The sequence below is a fragment of the Cervus canadensis genome, chromosome 5 (assembly GCF_019320065.1).
Source record: "Cervus canadensis isolate Bull #8, Minnesota chromosome 5, ASM1932006v1, whole genome shotgun sequence".
In the NCBI taxonomy this organism is placed as follows: domain Eukaryota; kingdom Metazoa; phylum Chordata; class Mammalia; order Artiodactyla; family Cervidae; genus Cervus; species Cervus canadensis.
Window position 1 is genome coordinate 74,545,690 of NC_057390.1, and position 27,983 is coordinate 74,573,672.

The 27,983-nt window shown below is 40.1% G+C and overlaps 1 protein-coding gene across 11 annotated transcripts in view; it reads left to right on the forward strand.

Annotated features, from left to right (window-relative positions):
* PUM2 (pumilio RNA binding family member 2) overlaps positions 1-9,676 on the forward strand; it is a 97,756-nt gene extending 88,080 nt beyond the window's left edge. For all 11 annotated transcript variants that reach the window (XM_043469292.1, XM_043469296.1, XM_043469291.1 and 8 more), the window contains 5 exons: positions 3,385-3,522; positions 4,154-4,279; positions 4,521-4,642; positions 5,350-5,542; positions 6,730-9,676. In XM_043469292.1, the coding sequence (XP_043325227.1) occupies positions 3,385-3,522; positions 4,154-4,279; positions 4,521-4,642; positions 5,350-5,542; positions 6,730-6,861 (711 nt within the window). In that variant the 3' untranslated portion in view covers positions 6,862-9,676. The remainder of the gene's footprint in view (positions 1-3,384; positions 3,523-4,153; positions 4,280-4,520; positions 4,643-5,349; positions 5,543-6,729) is intronic.
* Positions 9,677-27,983: the final 18,307 nt, after the last annotated feature.

Sequence of the window (27,983 nt, forward strand, 5' to 3'; positions counted from 1 at the left end):
TTATCCAGTTTTTAAGTTTTATCTTACAGTAATCTTGGAGTGAAATGTTAAATATTTCCACAGACTAAAGTATTTTTAAAAATCTATCTTAAATAATACATTATTAATTAAAAATTATACAACAGATCTTTGACCTGTCTTCTATTTAGTTCTTCAGCATCTTTTCTAAGTGAAAATATTTGAGTACCTACTATCTGTCAACTACTAGGTGGTAGATGTTTCTGCTACCATTTATTCATTTGATTTTCTATAGTATAAGGGGTACATTTTACTATTTCCAGTGTTTATTTGGATTATATTTATATTTCTGTTAATAAGAATGAATATTTTAACAACCAGTTGCATATCTGTATGCCAGTTAAAAATGTATTTACAGGAAATTGCCTGGCGGTACAGTGGTTAGAACTCCATGCTTTCCCTGCCAAGTGTGCAGATTCAGTCCCTGGTTGAGGAACCAAGGTCCCATAAGCCATGCAGCATGGCCAAAGTGGGGAGAAAAAAGTATATACAGAGTTTTAAATGTTTCACTCAACAGGAAAAGTAGCCTAAGCATCCTTTTAAGAAGATTTACAGTTCTTTAAAAGAAGGAGAGCACGTATAAATTAATTAAATAGGAAATATACCGTATTCTAGGATGGAAAGATCTAAGTGTTTTAAGTTTAAAGAGTTAAGTAGTTTAAGTTAAAAAAGGATTAGTGCAATTCCAATTATGTACTCATACGAATTTTTTTGTAAATGATCAAAATAAATTTTTTTGATGTGGAGTATTTTTAAAGTCTTTCTTGAATTTGTTGCAGTGTTGTTTCTATTATATTTTGGGTTTTTTTGGCCACGAGTCATGTGTGATCTTAGCTCCCCAACTAGGAATCGAACTCACTCCCTGCATTGGAAGGCAGTCTTAAGCCACTGGACCACCAGGGAAGTCCCCAAAATAAATGTTTTAATTATTTTAAATAGACAAGGATATTAAGGAGAGTAGGGGATGAGGAGAATTGCTAATCCACTAGATTTTTTACATTGTGAAGCATCACTAATTAATTAATATGGTTTATGCATTAAAAGACTTTTAAAGTAAAATTCATAACCTCCCATAGATACTGTTTTGTATATAACTGGTTTATATATTACAGTGAAATACAGTGAGTGAAGAAAACAATTAGTTCTTAAAAGGTATTGGTAATTAGTAAGTTTAGAAAGTTTGACTCTCAAGCTACACACATACAATAAATTCCAGAATTAAAAACAATAATATGTATGTATATATGTATGTAATCACAGCAATGAACATCTGTGAGAAAATAACATTATTCCTCTTGAGGAAATCCCTAGCTTTAGTGTCACTGAAGTTGTGTCATAATGGAGAAAGATGAGTAGTTTGTATAGATACTTAAGAGCTTCTCTGCTCTTAACTCTCAGACTGGTAAAGATATTTTGGAAACAGTTTCAGAGCTTTCTGAGATGCTCTTCCCAGGTTATAATCCTCAAGTTTGCCTTGAATAAAATTTTCGAATTCTTTCTTTAAAAAATGATATTTTATGTCTCTTTAATATTTGAAAATATAAAGCATTGGGAGTAAGCTTTAGATGAACCAGTTCATGAATAATGGTGTTACATTCTCTGTTTGGATGTTTTTTTTTTTGTTTGGTCCGCTCTGCCTGGTTTTGCAGGATCGTAGGTCCCCAGCAAGGGATCAAACCCAAGCCCCCGGCAGTGAGAGTGCAGAGTCCTAACCTCTGGACCGCCAGAGAATTCCCTCCTGTTTGGATTATTTAGTATATTTGCTTTTGTAATTTAGTCCTCTTTTAACTAAACATTTGTGTAATATCTTGAATTCAAGGATTCCTCTGTCAGAATACAACTGAGATTTTTTGGGTGAGAGAAATTTTAAATATGAACACTGGAAATTCCCTGGTGGTTCAGTGTTTAGGACTCTGCTTCCACTGCAGGGGACAGGAGTTCAGTGCCTGGTCAGGTAGCTAAAAACTCACTTGCCATGCAGCATGTCAAATGAAAAGAAAAAATGAATACCTTTAACTAGGTGTACTCCATTTCTTCACAATCCTATTTCCTATTACACTGATTAGGTACACAGATTATTGTGTGGTTACTTACATTTTTTCCCTAAGGATTAAGATGTGTGTTAATGAAGTCTTAAAATTTTGTGGGGAAAATAGTTAAAAGAAAATGCATTGTAAGTAAGTTTAATCTTATTATTGAAAAGTGCAAGTAAAGTCGCTCAGTCGTGTCCAACTTTTTGCAGCCCCATGGACTGTAGCCCACCAGGCTTCTCCATCCATAGAATTTTCCAGGCAAGAATACTGGAGTGGGTTGCTATTTCCTTCTCCAGGGGATCTTCCTGACCCAGGGATCAAACCCTGGTCTCCCGCATTGCAGGCAAATGCTTTATTGTCTGAGCTTATAAATCAAATATAAATAGAAAAATGTCATCTTTGCCCATTAAATGAGTAAAGATCTAAAATCTCCTGAGAACTGTCCCTGAAGAAGGTATAAAATGTTAAAGGAAAATATTGAATCAAGTTGTGGCTGGTCCTGTGCCCACCCATCTGCGTACATGAGCTGCCACCACTCCCTGCCCCCGTCCCCAACCCCAGCCCCGGCCCCCGGAATTGTGTAGCTTGAAGGGTCTTAGTTCCCCACTAGGGAGAGCCTAGGTCCCCAGCAACAGAAGTGAAGAGTCCTAAAAACTGGACCACCAGGGAATTCCCTGAATCAAGTTCTTTATTATAAGATTATTAAAAAGAAGAATAAAAATGCTCAATAATAATGTTTTGCAGTTGATATATTACATGAAAATTACACTGCTCTTCAGGGCTCACTCAGCTCCTTACCCTTTTCCGTGTGCTTGATAATCTCAAATACCCATCAATAATAACTACTTGTGGAAATTCCCTGGCAGTTCAGTGGTTAGGATGCCACGCCGCCACTGCAGGGGGCACAGGTTTGCCCCTGGTTGAGGAACTAAGATACTGCATGCTGCATAGCACGGGCAAAAAAATGATGATGATGATAATTTGGGGGAAGGGGTGTGCTTAGTAGAGAAAAGCATAGAATTCTGACATTATTATATTAGTTGTCAGCTGAGAAAGATGAGTGGAAGATATATACAGTGAAGACAGTTTAAATATAGCAGATTGAGTATCACTAGGTTATATTTTAGCAAATACCATTTACATTATAATTCAGAATATTTTAGTAATTCTCACCTTCAGTGGCTTCTGCTTATTAAAACACTTTTGAGAATTTTAAACTTTGTTATATAAAAAATTGCAAACAAATTTTTGAATATACTTTTGTTCCCATCTCAGTGCTTTTACTCCTTTTATGTTGTTTGGTAAGGTAATTTAAATGTCTTCTCTTTTGCAGAGTGAAATGGTAAAGGAGCTCGATGGTCATGTACTCAAATGTGTGAAAGATCAAAATGGAAACCACGTTGTACAAAAGTGTATTGAATGTGTTCAGCCACAGTCACTGCAGTTCATCATTGATGCTTTCAAAGGACAAGTGAGTTTGACTTTTGTCTTCTAGTTAGAATTTAACACATTTTTTTTTATAAATCACAGGATAATACCTAGTATTTTCATACAAGGAGATAAATACTGAATGTGTGTTAATTTCTGCCTCTTTCATGGAGTGTGAGTGAGTCAATAGATAGCTTCATTTTTGCAGCTGAAAAACGTAGGTGAGTTTAATTATATTACTCTAAGAAATAAAGATAACTGCTGTTAGCGTTGTTAGCCCGACGGTGTTTTCCAAATTTCCTGGGAGAGGGGGAAGGAGAGAAGAAGACTTAAGATTGCATAATAAAAGACAGAAAAATAAATATAAATTAGTAACTAATACATAATAATAGTGTCTGATTACAGTGTGCACTACCGATACCCCACCATCCATTCTTTGTCATTATTACATGCCTCCCTTCTTCTGATTAGGTTCCTTTTGATCAAAATATCTGTTAGCTCCTAAACTGAGTACCCTGTTTCCCAGTCTTTGCCAACGTGGCAGTTGACATATTAAATGTAAATTCCCTGTTCTTGTATGTTAAATTAACTCAACATGTTATCAAAAACCTGTATATACCAGTCTTTCCAAAAATGTCACCGATTGGAAGTTTATTTCTTCTAATTGTTTTAAGGTATTTGTACTTTCAACTCATCCTTATGGCTGCAGAGTAATCCAGCGCATCCTGGAGCATTGCACTGCAGAGCAGACCTTACCTATCTTAGAAGAACTCCACCAACATACGGAGCAGTTGGTACAGGTATAAAACCCCTAAAATTTGAAATATTTATATACTTTTGCAAATGGTTCTGATTTTTTAAAGGAAATATAATTTATTGTTAACACACTATAGAGTTAACACACAGTGAAACAAAAGCCTTTTGTATTCTCTTGATTGTACTGTTGGGTTTTTAGAAAAATGATAAATATCTTTTTAAAAAATTACTGTTATTCCTAACGAATGACTTTAAGGAAATCAATTTTTAAATGTCTGCACTCAGGATCAGTATGGCAATTATGTTATTCAGCATGTACTGGAACATGGTCGACCTGAAGACAAGAGCAAAATTGTTTCTGAAATCCGAGGAAAGGTCTTAGCCTTGAGTCAACACAAATTTGCCAGGTATTGCATTATTTTCTCATTCCAAGGGAAAGGTCTTTTAACACTCTGACTTTTTAAGCACAGAAATGCATATAGACTATAACATTGGAATACAATCTCTCTCTCATTTTTTTTAGTAGAGACAAAAGGTACATCTAGAGTGTTGCTTTTGTTCTTAAAGAATCTACATGACAAATTGGTTTGCCCACATATATTCCATTTTTGAAATCTGTGTTTGGAAAATTATTGCTTCCCAAGATGTGTGGATAATTGCACATTTAATTTATCATGCTCATGAAAGCCTCAGACCTTATTAATGACCTAGTTTCCCCCCCTCCACCCCCCTTGAATTATGGGTCTTTGATTTGTTTTTGTTTGGCCATACCACTTGGCCTGTGGGTTCTTAGTTCCCCAACTAGGGATCAAGCTCATGCCCCCCTGCATTGGAAACTCGGGGTCTTAACCACTGGACTGCCAGGGAAGTCCCGATAGTTTAATTATTATTTAGTTATAATTTTAAGAGGCCTGTCATTAAACTTGGGGATGTCCCATATGGATTCTTCCATGATTCTAATTTCTATTTTAGAAGTAACTGGAGAATTACAAGAGAATCCTATTTTGACTCTTCTGCCTTCCAATGCACTGAACAAGTTCTTTCAGAAGCCGGGGAAAGTTTTCTGTAAAAAAATGGCAAAATAATTTTCTGTTTATGTACTTTAATTTTTTAGCAATGTAGTAGAAAAGTGTGTTACTCATGCCTCCCGTGCTGAGAGAGCTTTACTGATTGACGAAGTTTGCTGCCAGAATGATGGTCCTCACAGTGCCTTATACACCATGATGAAGGACCAGTATGCCAATTATGTCGTTCAGAAGATGATTGATATGGCTGAACCTGCTCAGAGAAAGATAATCGTGCACAAGGTAATACTGTTTGTAGCACTTAAAATAGATGATTCAGTTTGTTCAGGCTACTCCTTTAACTTCCTCAAAATGTCTGAACTACAGAAAAAGTTTAAAATCAGTGGAAAACCTTTGGCAGATGTAGGTATGCTGTACCCTTTTGTTAAGTTCTTAAGGTAATCAGCTCAATAAAATCACATTCATTTCTCACATTTACCTGCCAATAGCATTGTCTTTCCCTTTACCTAATCAATCAAGCTGTTTTCTCTCTACCCTTTTTCTACAGTCTAATGATTCTCAAAGAAATCATTACTTTCCACAGGAAAACTTACTGTTAAAATGAACACTGGTGGTATTTTTGCCCTCTTGATTTTGTTTTTAAAATTTAATATTTCTGTTTAAGAATATATACCTGTAACACTTTTTTCAGTCTTATTTTTTAACTGCATTATTTATTTACCAATTTCATATTTAGGGCATTTCAATTACTTATTTTTTAGTAACTGTTCTTAGCAGTGTTTTATGTCAACATCTTTGCATAATTAAATGTTTTTGTAAGGTAAATTCCTAGATGGGGAAATTGGTGGCACAAAGTATGTGAACATGTTACATTTTAATAGATTCTGCCAAGTTGCTTTCCAAAAATTTTGTGCAAGTTTGCGTATCTGTCTGATATTTGCCTGTTTATCGTTATCTCATCAATACCAGTTATTGCTTATAAAATCTTTTCCAGTCTAGATGGAAAGATAATGATATGATTCTTCTCATAGGCGTTTTTAAAACCATTAGGGAGATATTGAATATCTTAAATGTATTAGCTCTCACACATCTTGCTTGTTCATGTCTTTTGCTCCATTTTGTATTGAATTTTTGTAATTGCTTAGAGTTATAGAATTCTGCCCTCATAAACTTTGTAAGAATATACCAGCTCATTAGTGATACTTCTCTGCTATGTTTGGAGTTTCTCTGTTTTTTGCATCTGTAATAGTTTATGGGACTAGTGGCTTGTTTTATTAACTAGACAGTTTCCAAAGTAGAAGTTTGGAGAGACTGAGTGGAACAGAACTGCTTTTGCAAACGACTTTCTTTGGATTTTAATTTTGAAATTTCAGTTGTTTCTTCCAAATCACCCAGATTTGGGGGCAGTTTTTTTAGGAATCAGAAACTAAAATAACTTAGATTTCCTAAGCAGATTATTTATTTTTCAGATTCGACCTCATATTACTACTTTGCGCAAGTATACATATGGAAAGCATATACTGGCCAAGTTGGAAAAATATTATTTGAAAAATAGCCCAGATCTAGGGCCTATTGGAGGACCACCAAATGGAATGCTGTAAAGGAAAAAAAGAAGATAATGTAACCATGTGAGAAGAACGTTACTTTTGTGAATTATCAAAACACAACTCAACTATGAATCTTCAAATTTTTTTTAAAACAAAACTATTTATTGACTTTATTCATCCATTTGTAAATTTTTTAAGGTTCTTGTGTATATTTGGGGGTGGGGGTGGTGAATTATAAATTATATTCAGCCCTGAGTGGAGACCTATCAGATTGGATTGCTGGCAAAGCACAGAATGCCTGTATATGATGTAACTGTATCAAAAAATGCTGTCACATATTTTGTAAATTTTTACCTTGTAAAGTCACAAAAATAGTTTTTAAAGGAAAAAGTACAGTATTCTTTTAATAAACTGGCTTACAGTCTGGTAGGTCTACGGACCCCATAGCACAACAGGTTTATAGAGATGTATATAGAAATATAGTCCTTATTTTTTTTTTGTCCTTTGTGTGAAGCCTTTTATAACAGATTAACAATCAACTGCATAAATATTATTAATATTTTAAAAAGGAAGTTAAGTTGTATTTTGGTAATTCACAAACTATCATGCAAATAAAAACTCAGTAAGAAAAGAATTTAGTGATTTGAAAGGAAAAGAACTTATAGTATTTACAATGGATGTGGTTTTAATACAAATACTGCCCTAAAATGTCTCTGGCAATGTACAGAAGTATTGTATATACTTACATATGTAATTGTTATAAGAGGTAGAAAAAACAGAATCATGGTGACACTTCCATCCAGTTAAGTATGCTAAACGAAAAGTTAAGTTCCATTTTAACTTTTCAGTTTGGTTTGCAATGAGAAAGAGTGGAGATTTGTATATTGTTTTGCTTATAGAATTACAAGGACATGTTGAGAAAGCGTTGAGCTTTATTTTGCTTTTTCATAGTAGAATCAAAAAGTAGGAACCTGATAGAGGTGAAAAGGGGCCACTGAAAAGTGAATTTGATAGCTCAACATTTAAGCATGATTACATATTCAGATAGCTTTTTTTGCTTCCTATAAATATATGCATTGTGTGTGTAGTAATAGATGTAAGTTTACACTTGGAAAGCAAATCTTGTTTCAATGTTTATTATAAAAGCCTTGCTAATTTGGTAGTGATGCTTTCTTTGGTTGTACAGGTGTATATTTGTAAACCTCAATGCTGTAAATGGAATTTGTTTTATCTCTTTGGAAAACATTTGCATTTTGGTGTACATTTATGTCCCTGCCCTCTGACCTGGCATATAGTGTTGTATAATGTAAATTGATTTCTCCAAATTGAGAGTGATTTTTTAAAATTTTTTATCTTTATATGGTTTCAGAAGTATGAACCAGCTTTCTTTTTTTTATTGTGAAAAACATTTTGTTTTATAACATAATTGTTGACTCTGTTAATATGGACATGCTAGGATTTGGATCACTTTCAAGAAGTCAGGGTATTGTGCATAATAGAAAGTATTGGACTGAGATATTTGATTACCATGGAGGCCAATGCTTTTTCCATCTTATTAAATGTGATGTGACTTTTTTTCTTTGTACAGAAGAGTACTGTATTTTTGAATAGCCTACTCCCAAGTAATAGCAAATCTGTATGATAACATTTTTTCTCTGGACATAAGACATAACAGTAACATGATGTACATTTACAAGCGGCCTTATGTACATTTCCCAACAATCTTTTTAAGGCAAAATTGTGACCATATGTGTATAATTAAAATCGTTTTTAATCCTTTGCCTATGAAAATATTTTGGAAAAAACTTGCTTTGTATATTCAGTTTCTGAAAGATAAAGAAAGTGCTTTGTATTTTGTTGAAGTCAGTATTTTGTATAAAACTTTTATGTTGACCCACTTATGTTTAGTGCTAAAAACTAATGAACCATGCTATCTCTTTCAATTGAATATGTAAGGGATTTTTTTATTGGAAGTCTGCAGAAGAATACCAGTCTTCTGAGCACAATAGTGAACATAAAGGTTTTTCACATAGCTGTTCATATCATGAACCTAAGAATAACAGCATGAAGTTTGGGGTGCCAGGCATAGTTTTTCATGTTTTATGTTGAGTTATTCTAGTTTTCTAACCCAACATTCCTTGTTGAGGCCATTAAATTTGTTGCTGTCCCTTCTCACAGTCACACTTGTTCATCAGCATGTCCCAGCCATAGTACAGAGCTTTTTTCCCTCCATACAGGGCTGCTCCCTGCCGCCCTTCCTGCTTTGTTTTGCCAGCCTCAGAATGTCTTGGCCCTGTGTTGGACTTTTGTTTCCAGTATCAGCTCATGGTTTCAGGATCAAAGTTGTCCTTGTTGGAGATTGGTGATGACTTTCCTGGATTTGCACAGTTAGATTCCTGGTTTTCCTTTAGCTTCTGTTCACACAGACAAATTATTTCTGCAGATTTAGAAAGTCCTAGAGAACAGCACATTGGGAAACTGGACCATTGTCTTGGATTCCTGATGTTCTGTGTGTCCCATTATTAACAACCCAGTCTTCCCAGTATTTTAGGGCTTATCGTAGAAAAATATCTGTTACTCTAGAAATTTTGATCTGCCATTTTTGATGCCCACTTCTCTGATTCCACCTTTTAATAAATTGGCATGAGGTTTTGGTATAATCCGAAAATGACATTTTAGAATAAACTTAATTGGGCAGAACCACTTAGGCTTTACTCTTGGTTGTCTTTTGATATGAATTGTCTCTGGACCAGTTTGTCTAAGTCCTGGCTCTTATTGGTTCATATGAAATAATGTTATCTTCACTTCTTTGTATATTATGTATAAATTAGAAAATGAAAAATGTGTGAATAACATTGTATGAAATAAATCTGGTCTTGTGTTTTTCTCTACATAAAATACCCCACTGTACCTCAATTACGATTCCCATTGACCATTCAAGTTTACCCTGATTTAAAGAAAACGAAAATATCTTTATCACATGGATGCTAGTCTGGGGCCAGTGATTGCACTGATGGTATGACTCCTATCTTATAATATTTATAATCTCTGTCTAACTACATAGAGTCATTACGCGCTTCATATGATGAAACTTTAACCCTGTTTCTTTATTGATAAAATGACACTTCAAAGTTGTTTTTGAGGATTAAATTAAATCACATATCTTTACCCACAGGTGTTTGTTTCCTTTGCACATACGTGTACTTTAGGAGACTATGTTGTCTAAAAGTACAGTCTGGGTTCAGGCCTGTATTTAAAGTTAACCTCACTTTTCACAAACCTTGTGAATTTGATTGTGTTATCTCAGCCTTAGTACCTTCATTTTTAGTATGAAGTGAAAGTCGTTCAGTCATATCCGACTCTGCGACCCCATCGATAGTCCATGGAGTTCTCCAGGCCAGAATACTGGAGTGGGTAGCCTTTCCCTTTTCCAGGGGATCTTCCCAACCCAGTGATCGAACCCAGGTCTCCAACATTGCAGGTGGATTCTTTACCAGCTGAGCCACAAGGGAAGCCCTCATCTTTAGTATGGGATGGAGCTACTTTTAAATCCTCAGTCATTTTAAGAATTGGAGATATATATAGAGAGAGACCTAGAACCTAATTCTCAACCAGTGTTACTACTGTTTCCATTTTCCTGTGCCTTCTATAGCTGATTTTTTAAATCTGTATAGATAATTTGGTAGAATTCAAAATGGATATCTTCATAAAACTAAGTGGGAAAAGGAATTTTTCTCATACACATTGTTTATCCTCCATTTTTGTTTTATCCTGGTTTAGTTCTATTCCAAACTGCTAGCCCTTCTGGAGTGTTTCACCTACCCCATTATAGTGATGAAATTAAAGTTCCTAAAAGGGAAATAAATGTCACATCCTCCCACCCTAGTCTATCAACATCACAAAAGTGTTTTCCTAAAGTGACCTGGGTAGTAGTCTATTTGCCCTCGTAACAATGGTTTCTCCAAAGCGGGTGGGTGAGTAGAGGAAGGCGGAGAAAGCCCAGTGAGAAGGAATAGAGCTCTCGGTAGAGGCTCCAGTGTGCCTCTGGAAGGCACTGCTGAGGGAAAGGAAGGGGTCAGGCCTAGGTTGGGCCCTGAGGTGTGTGATTTGTGTGGTTACCCTTTAGGCCTGTTACCTGAAGTTATCTGCCTGTAAGTAGAAATAACATCCTGACTTCCTGTAGAACCTCAGATCTGAGAGTACTTGATGCTAAGAACCTTATAAGTATAAAGTAGATCCTGTGGGAAGCTCAAAATTCAGTGGAATATTTGTTGAACTTTTATTATCTGTCTACACATGCTGTTGATAATTTGTTTCTTTTTGTGCCAGTCATACAACTTTTTTTCCCCTGAAGTTTGGTCTTTTAAGAGAGAAATTGGGTACATTTAGATTCAAATTTTCCTGGGCATAAGAGTGTAAATAGTTCAGTGTTTGAACTCTAGAACTGGACTGCTCAGGTTCCCTTAGTTTTACATTTTTAGACAGGCATTTTCATCTTTTAAGCCTTAGTTTCCTCGTGAGTAGGCAAGGGATAAAACACCCACCTCCTAAAATTGTGAGGATTAAAGGCGAATATATGTGATGTGCAGAGGCAGTGAGTATTTAGTGCCCTCTGTTGCAGTTGGGTTTTGTTTTTAATTTGCCTATGTACCACCTCAAAATATTTGACTTAGAGCTCTTGTTCAGCAAATGAGCTCTTGATTCAAGTTGGCAGATAAATCACTAGGAAGTGGGAAGAATACTAGAAGAAGACATGAGTAGGAAACTATAGCATTTTCATTTTTTTCTTGGTACATTTAGTCTTTCTTTTTTTCTTCCCTTGGTACTAATGGAGGTATTAGTAGCTTTGGCCTTTTGGTGAATGGATACCAGGATGGAAGCAACACAAAGAAATGAAAGGGAATGTGGTAGAGAACTCTGTTTCACACACACGCCTAGAAAAGCATAGTAAGACTCAGAAGGCACCGAGGTTTTTGGTCTCTACCATTCCTCATGCCCATCCCTTGCACCATTTTCACTGAGTGAGTGATTCAGGAACCCTTTATGCTGGGGTTATACTTCAGTCAGAGGAGTGCTCTGCCAATATATTAATGTTTTGCTGAGTGGTTAAGGAGTTGCTCTGGATCATTTCTGGGTATCTACTTGCTTTGAGAGCTGAGCTGTAGTGATAGCCCAGTGTGGAAAAGCTTTGTGTGACTGATGTGACCTAAAGGAAGCCACAGTATCACTCCTCAGTAATTTCTGCCAAATTGGCTTATTCTAGCAAGGAGAGCATTTAATGGAGAAAAATGCCCCTGTCGGCCTTCTAAAACAATCCCTCCAGCATCTGCCTGCGCAACAAAGTTAAGCAGAAATCTCTCAAAGCAGTAGGTATGTAGAAATCAGACCAGAGGGTCTCACCCAGGTCTTGATACCAGTCACAGAATTTAGCCTTCAGGGTCTACGTGATAACTCCTAGTGGACAGAGCCATCTAACTTCCTAGGCTAGTTAATGGCTGCCTGAGAAGATTGTGATTCTCACACCTCGACAGACTAATTTTAGGAGCAGTGCTGGGGCCCATGCAGTTGAGTAGGAGGTTCTTATTAAAAGTTCAGGACCAGGCCGTTACTGTGAACCCAGAACCTAAGTCATGGTCAGGGTTTATGGAAAGATTGGTAAACAGTGGAGAAAAAATATACCACAAACCATTCCATGATCAAATGATGCTGAGAAAGCATTGTGTCCTATTTATTGTTTGGAAAGAGTAAGGCTGAGAAAAAATTAGTTTGTACCTCAACAGCTTTAAATTTAGACAGAAATCAAGAATTCAAATATAAACACAGGTGAGAAGCACAGCACAGGATGCAGGGCCTTGGGCTAGGAAAGAAAAGGAGAAGTGGATAGACTTACACTAGGATGAGGAGGTGGGCCTGGGAAGTTGGGGTTGAGGCCAAGGCATCAGCTACCATGTTTTCTTACAGTTGTGTTTAATGAACACCTCAAAGAATGAGGTCCTTGAAGCAATGCTGTGGTTAACAACAGGAAATCATCATAAATTCTTGAACAAGGAGTGGCAAGTGCGGTGCTGGAAAGGACTCACCTACATGATGGGCAGAGCTTTGGAAGTAGGGAGAAACTGAAGGCGGAGGGTGAAGTTACCACTATGAGTTACAGAGTTAAAGAATTCCCATTACAACTGCCAACTCCTCAGTCTCACTCAGGCCTTTCATGAGAAGCCTTGAAAAGCCAGAAGGTCTCAACATCTGGTGGACCCTTTTTACAGCAAAGGTTGGGAGGAAAGCATGTGGATCACCCAGAGGAGGGGAGTGATATTTGGGAGCCCTCCCTGCCCCAACTTCTTTGAAACTCAGTTCTGAAATCATACAGGGCACATTCATTGAATGGACTGCAGTAGGATTCACTGAATAGAATTAGAAAAGGAGACCAAAAATATTCCTTAGAAGTTTATCTATTACTAGAAATATATCTTAGGAGTCTTTAAAATACCGTTCATTCTTAATAGCTCCTAGGTAAAAAAAATCTACTCTGGAATAAGCTATTTGTGCTAACTTAAATCATGGTGAGAGTATTGTACAAAGCCTGGGGGATTCGAGCCAAAGGCTATTCAGAGAAAAATGTTTAGCCAAGAAAATCTAATTTACTAAACAATTTGTTTAGTAAAACAAAATAATTACCAAAAAAAAAGCAGAAGGAATTAGTAAACTCCACAAAAAAGAATAGATTCAATCAATAACAATAATGAATTTGACATGTTTTTGTCAAATTTGAATTTTGAAAAAGGACAATACAAACAGTATCAGATATAAAATTATTTTTCTAATTATAGGAGACCATTTATATTAAAAGTCTACCTGTAAATTAAAAATTGAAATGGGTAATTCTCTAGAGCAATATAAAGTTCAAGAACTGATTCAAGAGAAAGACAAATACAGTATCCCTTATATGTAGAATATAAAAAATAATGAAAATGAACTGCAATACAAAGCAAAAACAGACTCACAGACACAGGAAACAAACTTACAGTTACCAAATGGGAAAGGGAGCAGGTGAATAAATTAGGAGTATGGCAGTAACCTCAGATATGCAGATGACACCACCCTTACGGCAGAAAGTGAAGAACTAAAGAGGCTCGTGATGAAACAGGAGAGTGAAAAATTTGGCTTAAAACTCATCATTCAGAAAACTAAGATCATAGCATCTGGTCCCATCACTTCATGTTAAATAGATGGGGAAACAGTGGAAACAGTGACAGACTTTATTTTGGGGGCCTCCAAAATCACTGCAGATGGTGGCTGCAGTCATGAAATTAAAAGACGCTTGGTCCTTGGAAGAAAAGTTATGACCAACCTAGACAGTATACTAAAAAGCAGACATTACTTTGCCAGCAAAGGTCTGTCTAGTCAAAGCTATGGTTTTTCCAGTAGTCATGTATGGATGTGAGAGTTGGACTGTAAAGAAAGCTGAGCACTGAAGAATTGACGCTTTTGAACAATGGTGTTGGAGAAGACTCTTGAGAGTCCCTTGGGCTGCAAGGAGATCCAACCAGTCCATCCTAAAGGAGATCAGTCCTCGGTGTTCATTGGAAGGACTGATGCTGAAGCTGAAACTCCAATACTTTGGCCATCTGATGCGAAGAACTGACTCATTTGAAAAGACCCTGATGCTGGACAAGATCGAAGGCAGGAGGAGAAGGGGACGACAGAGGATGAGATGGTTGGATGGCACCACCGACCTGATGGACATGAGTTTAAGCAAGCTTCGGGAGTTGGTGATGGACAGGGAAGCCTGGCATGCTGCGATCCATTGGGTTGCAGAGTCGGACACGACTGAGCAACTTAACTAAGCAAGGATACATGCAAATTCATGAAGCGGTCTATATTTTTAATTTTTATAAATATTTTGTGTGGAGGGGAGACAAGTGGATTCTGCAGTTATTGAGTAAACTATTAGGTCAATTTTTATAATTTGTTCTTCAAATAAATTTATATCTTTTATCTAGTGAGAGTAGTGTGTGTGTGTGCTAAAGTCACTTCATGCTCGTCCGACTCTTTGCGACCCCATGGACCGTAGTCCACCAGGCTCATCTGTCCACGGGATTTCCCAGCCACGAATACTGGAACAGGTTGCCCTTTCCTACTCCCGGGGATCTTCCTGACCCACAGATCAAATCATGTCTCTTCTTAAGTTTCCTACATTGGCAGGTGAGTTTTTACCACTAGCACCATCTGGGAAGTCCATTGAGAGGAGAGTGTTGAAAATATCCCATCATAATTAATTTTTTACTGTTTTTGCCCTATATATTTTAAGGACATGCTATTAAGTACATGTAAATATATGGTTGTACTTTCCCGATAATCTATCTGATAAAAGAATGATATTTTATTTAAGAAGGAAGGAAAGTAAAAAGAAGTTATCAAAGATATACTCTTAAAATAAAGGCACAAGCCCAGACTGTTTTGGGGGCAAGTTGACTGTAAACCTTCAAAGAGCATATAATTCCTAGTTTATATAAAATTTTACAGAGCATGGAAAACAATGAAAAGTTCCCAAGTTATTCTACAAAACTGTAATAAACTTGAAAATAAAACAAAATGATAGTACACACACAAACAATAACCATGGGCTATTTTCATTTACATGTATAGATAAAAAACTCCGAAGTAATATGTGAATCTACTAAACCCAGTGGAATCATACTTGACCCAGCATAATTTTATTGCAGGAATCCAGGATAGTTGAACATCAAAAATTTTATTAATGTAATTTTAGTGCATTAATACATAAGCAGGGAAAATAATAATAAAGGCAATTGATAAATTTCAATACTCATTTCTTTTTTTAAAAATTTTTATTGAAATATAGTTGATTTATAATGTAGTATTAGTTTCGGACATACAACTGGGTATTCATTTCTGATAAAAACTCATTACAAGCTAACAATGTTGAGAAGTTTCCTTCAGCTAAAAAGTAATATCTATCAAACATTTAAAGCAAACAGCAAATTTAATATTGAAACATTTGAAGTAATCCCATTAAAGACAGAAATAAATAAGAATATCCACAGTCGTCACCACTATTTAACATAAAGCCCGGGTCCTTAGACGGTGCATTAAGAAAAGCATAAGAGATTTAAGTATTAAAAAGGAAAAAATGGTAGAATGATTTACCTAAAAAATCCAAGAGGATCCACTGAAAAAAGTTTTAAAACTGTTAAGAGTTCAAGAAATTTGCTAGACAGAAGATTCATATACAAAAACTAATCAACTGATTGTAGTTACAGTTGTCTAGACACCAAAAAACTAATTTTAAAAAAAATCATCATAGTAAAAAAAAAGCTTGAAAATAACCATGGAAAAAACCAAATAAGAAATTCACGATGTGAAAAGAATAATTTTCATTGAAAGATGGTAAAGAAAAATGGATTAAGTAGTGGCAGCATATTCCAAGACAGGAAAAGTCAATGCTACAAACTATTTCTCCCCAATTTAATCTGTAAATTCAATTCACCCAAAGAGTTCAGACTGAGGTCTTCAAGTTCCATTTCTCATTGGCTAATTGCAGATCTAGGGTAGGAGGTATCCAGGAGGAGCCTGGAACATTGTGTCATCTTCTAATGTGTCTTACCCATCTTTTGCTGTGAAATAAACCACTCCCAATTCCAGTTGCAGAAGCTTCGTCTTCCTCTTCCCCTTCCTTTTTTTCAAACTCACACGTTAGTAGTGTGGGCCAGGATCAGAAGGCAGCATGTCTACACTCGGGGTCAGCTGGGGCGGCCTGAAGGCTGGGAGCTGGAATCACAAGACAGAGTTCCCTCACGTGTCTGGCACTTGACACCCGCTGTCAGACAGCTGACACCCCCAGAACACCCACATGCAGAGGCCTCTCCCCCTAGCCTGGGTTTTCTCACTTTGTGATTACTGGGTTCTAAAGGGAGCATTGAGGGGAAGGAGGCTGGGAGGGGAAGGGGATAAACCTCACCACCACCATCACTGGTCACCCTCACACCTACAGTCAGGCCAGTATTCTTGACTCTCTTCCAAGGGCCCATAGGGCTTGTGTGTGTTCCATGGCTTCCTGCTGTGAACTCCAGAACAAGTCACTTACATCCTAGCGACACACTTTCCTCATTTGTAAAACAAGGTATGCCCAGGATTAGGGTGCACCATTCGTGTTCTATGTAGTGTGTGCATGTTACTCGCTCGGTCGTGTCTGACTCTTGGCGACTCCATGGGGTGTAACCCACCAGGCTCCTCTGTCCATGTGATTTTCCAGGCAAGAATACTGGAGTGGGTTGTCATTTCCTTCTCCATTCTATGTAGTATTGTTCGATTTCTTATGATGTGACTTTATTCATGTATTATGAAATTGAGGCTTACTATATGGTCCAGTAATTGTGCCCCTAGATATTTACCCAAATGAGTTGAAAATTTATGTCCATGCAAAAAACAGCACACAGATATTGACAGCAGCTTTATTCATAATTGCCAGAATTTGGAAGCCACCGTTCAGGCGGTGAGTGGATACACAAATTAATGCATCCAGACAATGGAATATTATTCAGAGATAAAGAGAAATGAGCCATCCAGTCATGAAAAGACAGGGAAGAACCTGAAATGAATGTTACTCTGTGAAGTCAGTATGAAAAGGCCATGTGCTATGTGATTCCAACTGTATGACATTCTGAAAAAGGCCAACCTATGGAGACAGTAATAGGATCAGCGGTTACCAGAGGTTAGGTGGTGGGAAGGGATGAACAGGCAGAGCAGAAGGGATTTTTATGGCAGTGGAACTACCTTCTGGGATATTATAATGGCGTGTACATGACCATATACATTCATCAGAACTCACAGAATATACAAGGCCAAGAGTGAATCCTAATGCAAACTGCAGACTTCGGTAATAATCATGTATCAATATTGGTTCATTGGTTGTAACAGACACACACCCCCCTAATGCAAGGTGTTAATAATGGGGAAACTGGGGGTGGATGACTAGGATATGGGAACTCTGTACTTTCTCCTCAATTTCCCTGTAAACCTAAACCTGCTCTTAAAAAAATCTATTAATTAGAAAAAAGGAAAGGAAGGAGGGCAGGAAAGAAGGAAGAAAGGCAAAGGAAGAAGGCCCTTCACACAGGGACTGCTTCATGGTGGGCTCTTAGCTGATGGGAGTTGATGCCTCTTCCCCTCCCCACCCTCCTGGATCAGCCTTGACCATGTGCTTGTGGGTGAGAGAGAGGTCAAGCATGTCTGCTTAACCCTCGGTGTGACCATCCTCGGGCGACAGTCAGTCTCCTAGCTTGGCATCACCTCCTGCCACTCACATCCCCCACAGCCCTGATCACCAAGGGGACGGCAGTACTCACCAGGGCATGGCTGGCTTTGGCCCTCCTCCACTTGCTGCTCTGCCCAGCAAAACTGTGCTCCTGGAAGCCCTCCTTGCTCCCCTCTGTCCCCAGTCCTGGGCCCCCATGGCTCACTCCGTCATAGGACCCTAAGACTGTATCCCTGGCTCCCTCTCCTACCAGCCAAGAGCTGTGCCAGGACCTGGCTCAGAATAGGCGCTTGGGGCCATTGAGAGCCCTGGGCAGGAATGTGGAAGCCCAGCCTCGAGGGGCACAGTTCAGCAGGGTTCTCAGAATCTCTTGGGCTACCCCTCCACTTCCATCCCAGGTAAGTTTTATTCCCTCCATGAAGAAGCCCAGGTGAGGATACTCGGTGGCATTTTTTTGATAGCAAAGTTTTAACAAAAACACCCATCAGAAGGGAGATGGTTAAAAATCAATGTAGAGCCAAACCAGGGAATCTCCACACAAGACTGAGTCTGGTTATAGATACTGACATTTCTAAGACGTATTAAGTCAAAACGGTGAATTGCAGATGTCAGTATAAGTACTACTTATGTGCGTAAATGCAAAGGAAAAGGTCTGAATAAACCCCTCCCTTCTTGTATTGCTAGAATTCATTTGAATTTTTAAGTCTATTGAATTTGTTACAATATTATTCTACTTTTTTTTTTTTTTTAATTTTGGGGGGTTTTTTTTTTGGCTGACAGACATGCGGGATCCTAGCTCCCTAGACCAGGGATGGAACCTGCATCTGCTGCATTGGAAAGCAAAGTCTTAACCACTGGACCTCCAGGGTTAAATTATGCAGTTAAGGTCACGCAGCTAAAGTAGTGCTAAAAATCTGTCGGAGGAAATTGCAAAGAGTTTTTAGCTGGGAAGAAGTGGCAGTGGGGGTGGGTTGTGGTGGTGGGCGGGGAGAATGGGCTTGGCCTGCCTCTCCCTGGCTCCCCAGCCCTCCACTACTCCACTGATGGGCAGCATCATTGCCCCTTCCCCACCTGAGGCTGAGTCAGAGACAGCCAGACACGCAGGCAGGGAGGCGAGGGACTGGTGAGGGCCGGGGGCAGGTGGCCCCACCCTAGGAGGTGGCTCGGGATGAATCCGCACCGGATGGCACCTGGGCGGGCATGGCTGGCATCGGCACAGCTGTCTGCTGGAGAACTTCCTATCCAAGCCTCCCAGGCTGCTCCCTCCCCGGTGGCCCAGAGCTGAGTCAAGAGCCACAGCCAGGTTCAGCGCCTGACCTCAGCGGCGGCGCCCACTTCACACACTGACTTGGGCTATTTGCAGAAGCCAAGTGGAAAGATGCCCACCACTGCTTTTCAGGATCGCCCACTTCCCTCCCCCATCCGTCACACCACAGTCTATCTACTTCCTCCTAGTTTTCCATCCTGCCCCTTCCCTCTCTTCAATGCCACCCTCTCCAGGCAGGCTGGTCCTCTCTCTCTGCTATCTTTTCGTGTCCCAAGCATCAGTCTCCTTCCCTTCAGCCCGTCCTTCCACGCAGGGGTCAGAGGATCTTTCTAACACGCGACCCCACTGAGTCCCTCCTCTGCTTGGTGGCTCCTCTGGCCTAAGCATGACTGGGGAAGCTTTACCAGCTCTGACCTCTGACCACCCCCTCCAGGCGGCCTGTGATCTGGCCAGTCCAGACTCCTTCCAGGTCCAGAACACTCTGAACCTCTTTCTTGCTTCCCTGCCTGTTCTTTGCTGGGTTCCCCTACTTGGAACCAGGTTGGGAATGTTCTCTATCAAAATTGCTGGAACTTGTGAATGTTACTTTACTTGGCCAAGAAAAAAAAAAAAAAAAATCAGAGAGAGACATCTTTTGCAGATTTGGAGATGTGATTCAGTTAAGCTTTTTGAGATGGGGAGCTTATCCTGGATCAGCCACGTAGGCCCTAAAGGTGATCAGACACTTGTATTCTTGTTGTTAAGTCACTAAGTCGTGTCCAACTCTTTGCTACCCCATGAAGAGCAGCACACCAGGCTTCCCTGTCATTCACTAGCTCCCAAAGTTTGTGCGCACACATGTCCATTGAGTCGGGGATGCCATTCAACCACTTCATCGTCTGCTACCTCTTCTTTTGCCTTCAGTCTTTCCCAGCATCGGGATCTTTTCCAGTGAGTCAGCCAGAGTATTGGGAGTTTCAGCTTCAGCATCAGCCCTTCCGATGAATGTTCAGGGTTGATTTCCTTTAGGATGTAAGAAGGAAGCGGAAGGCAATTTTAATTTACTGAGATGAGAAGGCGATGTTAAGACAGAGTGGAGAGAGCCTTGAAGGCTGGAGTGAGGCAGACACAAGCCAAGCGATGTTGGCAACCACCCCTTTCTTGGAAGAGGAAAGGAACATGTTCCCTTAGAGCCTCTGGAGGGAGCTCGGACCTGCTCCGAGCTGGGAGCAGCAGTTGGGAGATTCAGCCCAATGAAACTGAATCGGGGTTTTTGGCTTCCAGCATTGTAAGAGAATAAATACGTGCTATTTTAAGCAGCCAAATTTGTAGTAATTATTACACCAGCCACAGGAAGCTAATAAACTGCAAAACCCTCTTTTCATCTAAAGACAGGTTCTAATGGCTTCCCCAACCCCCAGCCCTCATCTATGAAACTTTTGAGAACCTCTTCTCTGCGTTCCAAATTGATGTTTCCCTCAAGCTATCAATAAACAGGCTGACAGGATAGTTCTTCTTTGCTTTATAATGATTGTTTATATCTGTTTCTTCCCCCCAAACTAGGACCCCCCTGGAACTTGAGAACCTCATTTGGGGGCTGGTTCCAGCGGGCACCCCTGCAGATGTTGCAGCGCCGTGCCGCCCAATTCCAGGGGGCACCATTCGGGCCAGGTGCTAGGGACATGAATCCCCAGGGACCTTGTTTACCTGGGAGGCACTGGGGACGGTATTTCCTGGGAGCTGGGCAACATTGCTACTTTGAACACATGTATCAAGTGCATGAACTATTACACTCCACCCTCCTCCAAAAAAGAGCTATTCTCTTAGACAAAGAGTCTTCAGGCCTCCCTGGGGTGATGGGACGGGTAGCAAGGTAGCAACAGCATCAGGTGATAAGCAGGGTCTCCGGAGGGGACCGCTTTGGGGAAGTAATACTCTGATTTGGATGGGTAAATTCCAATGATATTTACATAGGATGTATTTAGTCTCTCCCTTCCCTGCTGACATTCTATCAAATATTACAGGCAACTCAGAAGGCAAGGGATTCCCCATCAAGGGATATATATAACAATATCTTTGAGCTGTTTTGCAGATATGAAAACCCCCTACAAGTGGGAGAAGTTACTTGTATGCTGCCCATAAGCAGGTAGACCCCACACTGGTTGGAACCTGAAAGTTGATGATGCTGACTCCCACTTACCTCACCACAGAAGGTAAGCAGAAGAATGTTCAACCAATCAGAAGAACGTCCACCAGCCGATCACGTCTTCTTTGAATTATTACTATAGAATCCCTCACTATTCCCTCCAGGTCAGGACACATAGTTTTGAGGGCATTAGTTTTGTGGGCCCCTTTGCCTGGCAAAACAATAAAGCTATTCTTTCCTACTTCACCCTCCCCACCCCCCAAAAAAGAATGCAAGGGAGACTATAAATTAGAGATAGACGGGTAGTGAGGTAGGCGTGAGGATGGTACCAGAGAAGCAGGGTGTCAAGTCCAATATACTTGTAATAACCCAGTCACCTGTTGTTTCTGTTTCAGTAAAAACAGAACACGCGCAGTCACACGGTCCTCACCATCTATGGGAACAAGCACCCCAGTTACTCAGAAGAAACAAAAATGTCCCACGGTTTTTATTCTCCATGTCTCCCAAAGGACGCAAGCCCAGCCCCACAGCAGGTGTGGGCGAGGAGCTACATGCTGAGCCTCCGTGGAGGTCGGGGTCGTGCCTGCCACCTCCTGAGCCCACCCTCCAGGAGCAGTTCTTTTGAGAGGCAGAGGGCGCCACACAGACTTCAGACTCTGAAAGCACCGTCTCACTCCAAAATGGTATCTCTCATCTAGACTTCTTCTGGGGAAGGATGTTAGGTGACTCAAGTCCAGAGTTTAACTCACAGTCCAGGCCTGGGAAACTGGCCGGGTTGCCTTCTATAGGGATGTATTGGTGCTTCCTCAGAACCACTCCTTCTTCCGTCCTCCCCAGACACACACGTGTCCTCCCTTGGGTGGTGTGCATAAGACTGATCAGTGTATTGTTAGGATTGGATTTCTGGTAAGAGATAGAAAATATAGGGTAGCAGTGTCTGAAGCAAAGCAGAAGTCTCCTTCTCCATCATGAGTATGTCTGGGTGGGCAGTCCAGGGCTGGTGCAGTGATTCATGGGTCATGGGTCCACCCAGGCTCGTTCCTTCTAATCTGTTCCTCTGCCACTCATGCTTTGGTTTCCAAGTTCACTTCATTGTCCAAGATAACTGCTCCAGCTGCAGCCATCATATCTGCATTCCAGCTGAAAGGAAAGAAGAAGGGAAGGAGGAGGGCACGCCTCCTCCCTTTGACACTTCCCTGAAGGTGCACAGCCTCCGTTTAGTCTAATCAGCGAAACACTAATCATGTGGCTACACATAGTTGTAAGAGATGATGGGAAGGGTGGTCTTTATTACAGGAGGCCATAAGCCCAACTGAAATTTAGGTGTTTTTTTTTAATGGAAAAGTGGAGTAAGACAGCTGTGGGGAGCAAACAGTCAGCAGCAAAAGGGCTCAGCAAAATGTTTCATAACAAGAGAGCCATTCAAAATCAAAATGACAATGAGATATCATTTTACCTGCATCAGATTGGCACAATACCAAGGGTCCAACGAATGTCAAGTCGCAGAATGTAGAAAAAAATGGGAACTCTCATAATTGCAGCTGGAAGTGTAAACTGCTGTAAGGCCTGAGGAGAGCTTTGGAGATTTGTTTAGAAAAATTGCTTAGAGCAATTCCTAAGAAAGTCAAAGATATTTATATCTACTGCCCAGGAGCTCTATCTATATTGATCCTTCTAGAGAAAACCTCACATGCACTTACAGAGAAAAATACAAGAATTGACTGCTATACTGTTAGTAATATTGAAAAACTGAAAACAACCACATATCCATGGATAAATAAATTGTGGCATATGCATGAGTTATAATACAGCAATTAAGATAAATGACACAGAGCCACATGGATCAACACAGATAAATCTGAAAATATAAATTGAGAAGATCCAGTTAAATCTACAATGTTTTGTTTCATTAAAAAGAGGGAAAAAGATATCATGTGAAGATTTGATAAACTAAGTGTTCATTATATTATTCTTTTTTCAAAATTAAATTGAAGGATTTTTTTGCATTTTTTTTTTTTTACTGTAAAATATACATAACAAAATTTACCATTTTAACCCTTTTTCTTTGCCGAGAAGGGTGCAGGATTTTTAGTTCCCTGAAAAGGGATGGGACCTGTGCCCCCCTGCAGTGGAAGCAGGGAGTCTTAACCACTGGACTGCCAGAGAAGTCCCCCATTTTAAACTTCTCAAGGGTACAGTTCAGTGGCATTAAGTACATTCACATTGTTGTGCAACCATCAACAACTATAGAACTTCTTTCATCTTCCCAGAGTGAAACTCTGTATCCATTAAACAATAATGCCTTGAATTTCCCTGGTGGTCCAGTAGTTAAGACTCAGGACTTCCACTGCAGGGATGTGCCACATGGTGCCACCAAAAACAACAATAATGTCTCATTCTCCCCTCTCTCCAACCCCTACGAACCACCACTCTACTTTCTGTCTCTAAGAAGTTGACTACTCTTGGAACTCCATACATGTGGAATCATACAGTATTTGTCCTTTGGTGACTGTCTTATTTAACTGAGCAGAAAATCTTCCAGGTTCATCAACGTTGCTGTCTGTACCACAAATTCCTTCCTTTTAGGGCTGAATAGTACTCCAGTGTATATATATATACACAAACTTCCTTTTATTTATCCATTCATCTGTCAGTGGACACTTGTGTTGCTTCCACCTTTTGGTTATTGGGAATAATGCCGCCATGAACGTGGGTGTACAAATATCTGTTCTAGTCCCTGCTTTTACTCCTTACGGGCATATATCTAGAAGCTGAAATGCTAGATCATATGGTAATTCTATTTTTAATTTTTGAGGAACATTATTTTTTATTATTTGTTTCAAATGCTTCACAATAAAATGATTAATGGTCTTTTTAAATGCTTCATGATAGGAAGAAGTTACTATGAAAAATGTTGCATCATCTTGAAAAATGCCCTTACACACATCTGAGATGCTTTAAGGAGTCAAAATATTTCGTGGATATGGCATCAATTTCCCCAAATCCAAGCCCTTGGAAGGTTAATCTATACCCGCGCTGGTATGGAAGCTCGCCTTGCAGTGCTGGCTTCAACGAAGGCATGGGGCTCACTTCAGGCCAGTGAGATGGGAAAAGAAGCTATGTGTCCCAGGGGTGGGGGGATGGGGTTAATTCAGAAAACTTATTTCCTTATTCCTAAGAAAAACATCAGGAGAAGGTGGTCTTGTTTCTGGGCAAGGCTGTGTTAGCTCTGATGGCAAGAAACAATGCTGCCATCTTGCCTCCATACAGAGGGGGGAGCCACAAAGGAGATGGCAGAGCCAAAGGGTAGGAGAGGCTTAAACTTCCATATTGTGGAGCTTTTAGTTGTTGAGTGGATAATACAGGTATAGGTATATGCAATAAATGCACTAATATTCAGGTTACTTGAGGAGAGCTATTAGTTGAGGTTGAAAGCATCTCTACTGATTCAGTAAATAAATTCTAATTTAAGAAATTCAGTTCAGTGCAGTCGCTCAGTCATGTCCGACTCTTTACAACCCCATGGACTGGAGTACACCAAGCCTCCCTGTCTATCGCCAACTCCTGGAGTTTACTCAAACTCATGTCCTTGATGAGTCAGTGAAGAGAACTTGAGTTGGTGATGCCATCCAACCATCTCATCCTCTGTTGTCCCCTTCTCCTCCTGCCTTCAATCTTTCCCACCATCAGGGTCTTTTCAAATCAGTCAGTTCTTTGCATCAGGTGGCCAAAGTATTGGAGTTTCAGCTTCAGCATCAGTCCTTCTAAAGGATATTCAGGACTGATCTCCTTTAGGATGAACTGGTTGGATCTCCTCGCTGTCCAAGGGACTCTCAAGCGTCTTCTCCAACACCACTGTTCAAAATTCTTCAGCACTCAGCTTTCTTACAGTCCAGCTCTCACATCCATACATGACTACTGGAAAAACCATGGCTTTGACTAGACGGACCTTTGTTGGCAAAGTAATGTCTCTGCTTTTTAATATGCTGTCTAGGTTGGTCATAACTTTCCTTCCAAGGAGCAAGTGTCTTAATTTCATGGCTGCAGTCCCCATCTGCAGTGAGTTTGGAGCCCCCCAAAATAAAGTCTGTCACTGTTTCCACTGTTTCCCCATCTATTTGCTGTGAAGTGATGGGACCAGACGCCATGATCATAGTTTTCCAAATGTTGAATTTTAAGCCAGCTTTTTCACTCTCCTCTTTTACTTTCATCAAGAGGCTCTTTAGTTCTTCTTCGCTTTCTGCCATAAGTGTCATCTGCATATCTGAGGTTATTGATGTTTCTCCCTACAATCTTGATTCCAGTTTGTGCTTCATCCAGCCCAGTGTTTCTCATGATGTACTTTGCATATAAGTTAAATAAGCAGGTTGACAATATACAGCCTTGATGTACTCCTTTCCCTGTTGTTCCATGTCCACTTCTAACTGTTGCTTCCTGATCTGCATACAGATTTCTCAAGAGTCAATTCAAGAAATTAGACAAGTAATATATATATATAATATAATTATAAACACTTTAAGAATACAGAGCAAATGTAAAAGTTCCCCTTCACTTTCCCCATCAAAATTTCCTCCCCTAGACCTTTTTTATTTTATATATATATATATATATACACATACACACACATATATGTCATCTATTCTTAAACACGTTTTTTTTTATTTTCTAAGAAAATTTTGGCCACACTACATGTAGATCACTCTTCATATCACTCTTTTTATCTACAAGTAGGTTTGAAAAATATTCCAGGCCAGGAGTTTTCCATCTTTTTAATTTTAAAAAATGTTGTGTAGTATTTCATGGTGTAGGAATACCCACATTTATTCTACTTTTCCTTTATCAATGAACATTTATACACACCTCTTTGGGCACTGAAATACTTATGAAGAGTGAATTCACTGAAGGAGAATTCCTGAGTTAATGGATAGGTGTATTTTAAGTTTCTAGTTGTGGTGAGTGGGGACTACTCTTTGTTGCGGTGCTCGGACCTCACTGAGGTGGCTTCTCTTGTTGTGGAGCACAGACTCTAGGCGCATGGGCTTCAGTAGTTGCAACATGCAGGTTCAGTAGTTGTGGCACGTGGGTTTAGTTGCCACGTGACATGTGCAATCTTCCTGGACCAGCAATCAAACCCATGTTCCCTGTGTTGGCAGGCAGATTCTGATCCACTGTATCATCAGGGAAATCTGCATTTTAAGTTTTGATAGATATCGACTTGCCCAGAGAATACTTGTGCCAGTGGAGGTGCCTAATGGGCAACCCTGTGCCCAGGGTCTCCGCCCCCTCCCCTCTGCCCACCCCAGTCAGCTGCTGGCCTGTTCCTACCATTTCCCCTCCAGCTGCCACCTCCCCCTCAGTGGCAACAGCATGAATTTCTCCAGAACGAAGCCCAGAGTGTTCCTGAGAAGAATGAGAGAAACAAGGGGAGAAATGAGAAATGAAAGAAATGAGAGAGAAACGAGGGGAGGAGACACTGGCCCTGCCTTCCAGGAACCTTCTTTCTCTTATGGGAAAAGGAAGCAACATTCAAGGTGGTTAAGATTCAACAGGGATGCTATTAAAAATATTTAACAACCTGTATTAGGAACAGAGGGACAGAGGCCTTGCCTTAGTGCCTCCAGCGGCACAGGCTAGAGGCCCTCTGCTCAGCCAGATGTCTAACCCTTTAGTTGTCAGATCCATGAAGGTCTGGGAGGATCCTAAGGAAGGGGCTGATGAGAGTTCAGACAGCATGGCCACAGCAGTGCAAATGGGCTGACACCCGTGTTGCATTCCTAGAGGCCGTAGGGTATCTTGGGAGGCACAGGTCCTGGGTAATACGGGACTCCAAGAGAACTTGTGGGAGGAAGAGATTTTCTTGCAGAATTTGGGTTGGGAGGAGAAGCAAGCAGTCCAGGAGTCAGCAAGGTCAAGGCAAGCCCTGATGCTCTAGTCCCCTTCTCTGTTTAAGTGTTCTCCTTGAGGCCTCTCCTCTTCCTAATCTGCCCAAAGATATACACATTGATCTGGGGGCAAATTTACTCAGTTTGAAAGTAACAGTGGACTGGTCATTTTTATAATATAAAGACCCCATCAAATGTTCCCAGACCCCAATTTTTTTTATGTTGTGCAGCAGACAAAGGCAAGATTCCAAACTGACCTACTTTTCCTCCATATTGGGTTGAAAAGGCTAGAGAGCTGACCTCAGACCGTGAGCCAGCTCCTGGTGAACACACTCACAGGTCTTTCACTAAAAGGGCCTTCTACCCCACCAGGACCCCCATGAGGTTCTTAGAAGAGCCATGTCTTGTGCCCCGCTGTTGGATGATCCCTGAAACAGGGCTCTAGAGACCCTGCATCTGGCACCAAGGACCTGGATGAGGATCTGCCATCCCCCACAGACAGACCTGGGGACACTGAGACCCCCCAAAAGGGAGAGCTGCCTGAGGTCAAACAGGTATACAGAAGCAGAGGCAAAACCATGGCTGAGTGCTGTTTTGGGGGGCATTACTTAAATGGCAACCCATTCC